At 37.0% G+C, this 8455-nt stretch overlaps 1 protein-coding gene across 4 annotated transcripts in view; it reads left to right on the top strand.

The window, feature by feature from the left end:
• Positions 1–8455, top strand: part of LOC106690046 (myocardin-related transcription factor B) — a 223142-nt gene that overhangs the window by 137520 nt on the left and 77167 nt on the right. The window contains exon 1 of one of the 4 annotated variants that reach the window (XM_024360181.2): positions 7547–7757. The exons of the other annotated variants lie outside the window; for them this stretch is intronic. Coding sequence (XP_024215949.1) covers positions 7562–7757 — 196 coding nt within the window. The 5' untranslated portion in view covers positions 7547–7561. Of the gene's footprint in view, positions 1–7546; positions 7758–8455 lie in introns of those variants that run through there. 4 annotated transcript variants of the gene reach the window in all.

Here is an 8455-nt window from a genome sequence, read left to right as displayed (position 1 = left end):
TATATTCCACTTCCTTAATTGGGGAGGAGAAGGTTACATTGTTTGATGGAGAAAAAGTTTTGGAATCCGACTCTCTGGGTATAAATATGTATACAAATAAAAATGAGATTCAACTTTAACACATACTTTAGATCTCAAATAGATAAGCTTCAATCACAACATTATCTCTTTTCGAAAATGCTCTTATTTTCTTCGTTGAAAAATTTATTTTTTGGAAAATTATTAATTTTTCTGAAAAATTCTATTAGTCACATAATTAGTTCTATTTTGAGAATGTTATTTAGAGCCGTTTTGGGAATATTGTTGTATCCGTACTGGGTTTTTTCACAAAAGTAGAAGACGGAATCAAGTTAAATCTATAGCCGTCCCGGAAAATTTGAGATAAAATAACAGACAGACTCTTGACCTAAAATTTTTACTGTCAAGCCATTACTTTTATTTCACATCTTACATGAATGAAACCTTTCTGATCAATTCTTACTTGTATTGCACTACTTACTTGAATGATATCCTCCTTATCATTGGTTGTAGAAGCAAAGAAAACAAACAGAAATTTCACTGCCCATTGTATGAAACAACTATTAACGGATATGTACTTTTAGTACTAAAATTTTATTTACAAAGTTTCAAAATGACATTTATGATATATTTTTGTTTTAAAGTAGGAATAATGATAGTTTGAAAAAGTTGTATTTTTTCGAGGATACTTTTATTTTGCAAAGATTATAGTATTATTTATTATATTGAATAAAATAATTAATAATGATAAATAATATGGGCCTTGTTTTCTTTATTCTCTACCTTCAAACCCAACCTTTAGTTTATATTGGGCCCTGTTGGAGGCTCACCTGAGACCGCTGTGCCCTACCTGGCCCCAAATCAAAAATATTCAATATTTTTGCCAAAACAATATTCATTTGTCAAGCTGCCGATATGTCTGGCTCTTTTGGTCACCTTGGCAAAACAGATCTACTTTGGCCATTTCCCTGTTAGTTGAAAGAGCATGTCTTGTCACGGGTTTAGGAATTGCCTATGCCTAAGAGGGGAAGGGTAACTAGACGTTGTTGCTAGGATTATTTTATTACAAATATGTTAAAATTCGAAATATCACTTGATAGGGTTAATTTTTCATTTAATAAATTAATGCCATAGATTGACGTCTTACAGACCTCACCTCACTTGCTGTGCCAGTAAATTATCACCAGAATCCAAAATACATCGAACTATTCAAATAAAGTGATTTGGCTTTAAAGTTTTGACTTGCTATGATTTGACGAGCCTAGGATGTTGTCCACTTGAGAGCCTTCCACTGCCAGCCAGGTCATTGTAAAGGGATGAGCCTAGGATGTTGTCCACTGGAGAGCCTTCCACTGCCAGCCATGTAATGACATAATTATTTCATCATATAAACATAAATATTTAATAATACTTGGTAAAGTATTATTAAATATTTATGAGTCTCGAGGTTCGATGCATGCAATCTAGCCCTGCAGGTTCATTATGCAGATAGTGTACTGCAGGTGGCAAACATCACAAAAATATTTATTTTACCCATCAGGTCACGGAAATTCAAGTTATTTTGCTCCTCTCTTTCTCCCTGCGAACCCTTACTTTGGCCCACAGTTTTTCCATTGTCAAATTCTCTCCCACTGTCGGACGAAATTCTTTCGGGGACGCCATAGAATTGAAACCAGGCTCGTAAAACCGCCTCAGCTGATCTGTCCTGTACTCGGTATGCCATGACCACGTTACTGAATACATAAATAACTGTGAACCACTTACATCCTTTCCAGAGAATGAATAATTCTCCTGTAAGTCGCTGAGCGTCGTCGCGTTCGAATTGTTTTTGGAAGTTGGAAAACGCCAGTTCATCCTGCAGCTGGTTTATTCATGTTCTAATATTGCTCTTAATGGCCGGCGTCACTACTATCGAACTACCCTTCTTCAGTAAATTATCGAGGAGTACTAGTTATTCCGCCATATCAGGGACGAACCGACCATAGTTAATAATTGCTCCTAACAAGCTCCCGATTCCTTTTATGTCGATCGGGGCCCCTAACATCCGATGTAATGTCGCTACCTTCTGTACATCCGGACTAACCACCTTCTGAGGTGTAGTATGTCCTAGAAAATTTATTCCTTTTCGTCCAAGCAATGACTTCTCCTGAATTCTTGCATCCTCTGGAAAACGCTGTATAGGTGCTTCATATGGTCCGTCTGGTCATAAGGTCTTCCATGTAAACCCTCTCAAGAATTGATCCATTACCTCTGGAATGTAATAGGCGCGTTCTTCACGCCAAACGGCATCCCTGAATATTGGTAACGCCCTCTTTCGAAAGTAAAAGCAGTTTTGTGTTGGTCCTCTTGGAACATACGAATTTGGTGATACCCTGCTTTCAAGTCTAAGGTGCTAAAGATTTTAGCCCCTCCTAGTCTTTCAAGGATATCCTCAAACCTTGGTATCGGGTACTTCTTATCGACGGTATTCTCATTGAACTTACGATAGTCAATGACCACCCTATACTTTTCCTCGTTCTCACCTGGCAAACCTTTCTTCCGCACCGCCCACAACGGATTATTATAGGGTGACCTACTGTCCACAATGATTCCTTGTCCTATTAAGTTCTCGATTTCCCCTCTGATGAGCTTCCGGAGTGCCTGTGAATTTCGTCGTTCTTTAACGTATGTCACCCTTTCCTGCTTTAGTGGAATCTCTTGAACCGTTCTTCCTGTTGCATCCAATACCTCTCTTTTATTAAAGAAAATATCGTCAAATTCCGTTGTAATGGAGTCATTCCAATTCTCCACCTGCGTTACTGCCCCTACTCGCGCCATCCTATCTGCTATTATTTGTTGACATCTGTACTTTTTTGTTAGATTTTAATATTCCATTTCTCATTACTATTCTTTATCATCACTAGATTACTGAAATTTCCCTTTTAATTCCCTACTTTCCTAGTCCTATCTCTATCTCCCCTTCTACATTGCATGGCCCACCCAGAGTGTTATTTACATCTGCAAACCTGTACCTAGAGTGCCTTCCCCACGCCTAGTGACTCCTATAGCTGAATCTCACGAACCTTCCTGTTGTATAGGATATTATAATATCCATAGAATATTATAACATTCCTATATATAGTTTTTTCGCGTTATTGCTAATTATAATAATAAACCATGAATGGGTAATTATTTCATTTGTAAGATGACAATATTTTGTTGTGGAAGAGCGCTGTCCGTATGAAGATATTGTGGTATATTGAGTTAGCCAATTACACATGGTAGTGTTGGATCGCTTACACATGGTAGTGTTCCATCGCTTATACATGGTAGTGTTGCATCGCTTACACGTGTTAGTGTTACATCGCTTACACAGAGTAATGTTGCATGGCTTACAAAAGGTTGTATTGCATCGCTTACACAGAGTAATGTTGTATGGGTTACACAAGGTTGTGTTGCATCGCTTGCATGTGGTATTGTTACATTGCTTTCGCATGACTGATGTTTTCCTTATGTGTTTTCACCCACGTATCAATATGAGACTTGATATTCGGCGTGTTTCAGAGAAATGAGAAAAAAGAAGCCTTTTATTTATTTATTTATTTTTGTATACTCCCCTCCTGGATACTTCCCGTAGCATTGACCACTTTGAGGAAGAAACAATCTAATACAGGACGAAAAGGTAGGCGAATTCCCGTTCTATTTGATTAATATAGAGGGGGCGGCGATGAGGTGCCTTGTGCAATACCTCGCGTTCCACCGCACCTACGTCCCATATTGGACTCCTCAGCCTTCTGGATATTTGTTTGTTGTTATTTTCGTATCTCTTGATGGTTCCTCCATAAATGGACCTTTTCTCGTAGGTGTTCTGTAGGCTACGATGATACATTCTTCTATCTGTATGTTTAGAGGGAAATAAATTAGCCCAAGGATTTATTTTTATTATTTATCAATCATTTGCATTTTATTATTTATCAAACAATTGCATGGTTTGGATAAGATTTTCTAAAATATAGTAAAATAGTGTACTCCTGCGAGAATGTTCGCAGATGTTTGAAATATAAGCTCATTTATCATTCATCATGCTCATTCATATGAACAATATAATATTATAGAGAAAGTCTATTCTACATACAACATTGGTAAATACTTTGTAATGACTATGTTTAAGTAACAGTTTACATAATAACTTATTACGTTGCCCCTCCGGAAAATGTCAATTAAATTTTGGAATTAAGATTCAGCTTTCCGTATTAACCCTGAATTGTACTCAATGAGACGTCATAGCTGGAATAGATGTTTTAGGAGGGCTACGAAATTTGGTGGAAACCTGTCGGTCTGAATAATTTGAGATATGGAAGTTGGTATTCAGTGTAGATGCTCGCTTAAAGGAACGTTACTTATTCAGAAAAGGGCCGACAGGTATATTTGATAGAGTATTTTTTGAGCTCAAATATTCTTGAAATTCCACTGTGTAATTTGAGCAATAAAACCTATTAATTATCCGATAAACCGTTAGCTAAAAAAAAAGTGTTATATAACCACAGGCTCGCCTGCTCGCAGGCTAAACCCATTTGATTCGATGATATGTATATATACTGTCTCTCTGGATGGGGGGAGCGGAGAGAGACCGGTTGCGTATGCGATAAGGTGGCTCACGGATGCGGAGGCAAGGTATAGCACATTGGTGAAGGAGCTTCTGGGAATATTCTAGGCTGTGGAACACGTTCATTTCTACGTGTTTGGAAGAAAAAAGTGCAAACAGATCATAAGCCACTTCAATAGGTAGGAAAGCTGAAAGAGTTCTTGGCTGGAAGGACCCCCTTCGCCAGTACAATATAGATATCCAGTACAAAGCAGGTAAAAAAACCTGATTGCCGACTGGCTATCGCGTGCGATAACCATCAATCCGATAGAAGAGGACCAAGGGCAACCGTCTTGGGACGTACGAATATTTTTACGTGAGTGGACACTAGAGGAGAAAGAAATTCAGAGCACGAAGTTCGTGAAGCATCTCCTGGAGAGGAAAGCTTGAACGGCGAGAGACCAATAGACGTGGTAGAAATTATAAATGACAAGTCCCACCAGACTATCTGGAAGACCAGTGCTTGTAGGCTAATGAAAATTGATTTCGCGAAATATGGAAGAAGCTCGGTCATCACGATTTGGTCGACACCTGGGTTAAGGACGAACAAATTTATTCATTCGACCTGCCCCTATCTGCTCTAACCTTGATTTTGATTTTCTCCCACGTAGATATGTGCGACCCGGATTGGATGCGTCTCTAAGCGCACGAGAAAGAAAAATTTGTGAAATTTATATTTGAGGAAATAGGGATATTGACCTGGAGGGGCTGGAAATGTGTAACAGTAATTGACCTCTTGAGCAAGGTCGCTTTGGCCCATCACGTTAGAGGTAGATCAGTGGAGGCAGTGCTAGGCGCGCTACGAGTATGGTTTCAATTTTATGGGAGTCTGGAAAGAACATTGGAGGCGTTGGAGGTGGCATGGCATTCAAATACCCCCAGGACACCCTAAAAGCAGGGGGGGGGAGGATAGAGAGACTTCACAGCACGTTGAACGATCATTTGCAGGTTTATGAAGTCGATAAGGACCTGAAGCCGGATGAAGCTATGGTGAAAGTGGTGGCAGCCCATAACAACTCCATTCATACGGCCGGAGCGTTCATTCGAGGTTTTGTTTGGGCTTCGGCGGCGCAAGAGATATTACAGGAATACAGGGATAGATGGGAAGGAGATTGTCACTAAGGGGCTGGCACTGAAAAAGACGTGGGACAAGGTGCGGGAAAGGATAGAGAGAGATTGAATGCGTGGCGCGACACAAAGCAGGAGTCCGAGATATTATGGATAAAGTTGGGACAATCTATCGCCGAATGAGTGCCAATTGGGGCAAGATATGAGGGGCCATTCAGAGTGATTAAAATTAGGGTACACAACGTAGTAACGATAGAAAGTTTCAAGGAACCTAAAAAACGGAATTAAAAGTAATAAAAAATTGGGGTGAAACTACTAACTTTTTTCATCCCTGCACTATATATACATGTTCGATCAGCTGATGTACTCGGTTACCTTATATGTACTGCCTTGGTCAACTGACATCTTGCTCAGGACGTAACTATTACATACACATATACATAACTAATTTATACATATATATATATATTTATCCTATTCTGCATCAAATAATTCAATGTTACTTTAAAAACAGTACATAAAAGTCTCTTCAATGTATTACATTATATATCAAATTGTAGAAATTACAGTGGGATTATAGCAGAAATCATTCATCATTTATAACATTGTAATAAAAAAGAGAAATTATTATGCTAATGACTGTTTTTATAATTACAGTAAATTGTATCATGTTGAAGAGGGGGGGGGCGTCCAATAAGAAGAGAATAAATATTTGATTAAAACGATTGTTTTTTATTTTAAGTTTTTGGCTTTCGTAACTTATTATTTTTATAAAAACAGCATAACAAATTAATGATATTTCAATGGATGAAAGAGAGAAGTTATATATTGCCCATTACAGATTGTCTATTAAATTTTAGATTTCCGGAACTGGGTTCTATTTTGACAGTGCTGATATTTTTCTAATCGATTATACCAAGCGTGTGAATCGACCTTGTGGTCGGGAGACCTCCCTAGGTCTCAGCCAGCCTCAGTTGGAGTTGCCTCTGATTGGAAGAAAAACCTGGGAGTTGACCGCTGATGATCCTTGAGCCTAGGAAAAAAAAAATGGTTGCATTGAGATTCGTTGTGTGAAGGTTGGATCTAAATTGTTTACATTGAGGTTCATGATGATGAATCATATGGAACTGAACCTCGTCACGGCGATTAATAAATCTCGTAGGAGAATAATAATAAATCACACATACATCATTGATGTATTTATATTAAGTATTATGTACACAGTACTATCTTGCAATGCTTGGTATTTACTTCATATTGTAGATCACAGCACGTACTGAAATTGTATAAGAAAAAATATTTAAATAAACTTAACTGAAACTAGAATATTATTAATTAACATCCAATATTAATTTTTCTTATACTAATATTATTAGCCATACTTATTATGAATTCATTATTATTGATTGTGAATAATTTTTATTTTAGTATTAAGCATTTAGTTATATTTTGTTAATAAAATTATTTATTAATTTCATCACTAGAAATCAATTCATATTACTATTATGGCTTATAAATCGGATTAACATTCACATTTCTCTAATGATCAAAATTGCAACTAAGTTATATTTATCATTTCTGTACGTTATTTTGGCACCGACTGATAGATGTCGCCATCTGGTTGGACCACATTGAATATACTTTTGTGATTAAAAAAAAAAATTGAATAGTTAATTCAATTTGATTACAGAGATATCGTTTATTTCTTACTTGCTAAAAGTATAGTCACTTGAATTATCTTTGTCCTTTTATTATGAACTGAATAATTATTATAGAGGTTTAATTTACATATTTACATAAATTAAAAAAAAAAAATTGAAAGTACACAATTGAATGGAAGACAGGACTGGAATGACTACTCTGTCCCACCTCCCACGTCCAGCGCTGGAGCAGGCTGGTGGGAGAAGAGAGGATCAGTATGATGCTGGCCACAGCCTGTGCTATGTGTCCTGTGTCCTTCTAGAGCTGGCTGGTACCCTTCCTTCAGGACATGTCAGCAGATCTCCTGGTCCTGTGCCGGCGGTTCTGCCTCTGTCTCAGGATCCAGGTCAGGCATCAAAAGCTATCTCTATCCCTTCATTTGTAATTGCTTCCTAATTATCATATTAAAATAGACAATTAGAAAATGTATATAGTATAAGAAGATATATTAGATAAATAACATATCATAAGAAGATATTATTAATCAGATAACTAATAGAGTATAAGGAGGTATTATAAATTAGATAACTTAAAGAGTATAAGAAGATATTATTTAGACATGAGTGGATGATGATGTTACGTTACAAACATATAGCTGAATTTAAGGTGTATATAGTAGCGTGGGACAGACCATTTTTGAAGTTGAAATGGTTTGAACTCAATTTATGGTTTAGAAAATATTATTTAAAATCTTTTTCCAAGCAAAAATTCTTATTAATCCCTAGATGGACCATGATCTACTCTACTCTACTCATATGTTCAATATGTTCTAGGAGTAGTGTTAGGAGAATAGCTCCGTCGTTACTCAATAAAAAGACCTGACTATAGTTTCATATAAACGAATGTCACTCGAGTTTTACGTCAACTGATTTATTTATTTTTTGTTTAGAGGATACCTTTCATTTCTTATCTGAAATTTAATGTAGGACGACAATTTTAAGCATACCCTTCGATATATGTCTATGGGTTGGATATCGATATATGTCTATGGCTTGGAGCTATCATTTTAAGCATACCCTTCGATATATCTCTATGGCTTGGATA

The sequence above is a fragment of the Halyomorpha halys genome, unplaced genomic scaffold, assembly GCF_000696795.3.
Source record: "Halyomorpha halys isolate HHAL.00 unplaced genomic scaffold, Hhal_1.1 Scaffold49.1, whole genome shotgun sequence".
Taxonomy (NCBI): Eukaryota; Metazoa; Arthropoda; class Insecta; order Hemiptera; family Pentatomidae; genus Halyomorpha; species Halyomorpha halys.
This window is presented reverse-complemented; position numbering and strand designations above follow the sequence as displayed.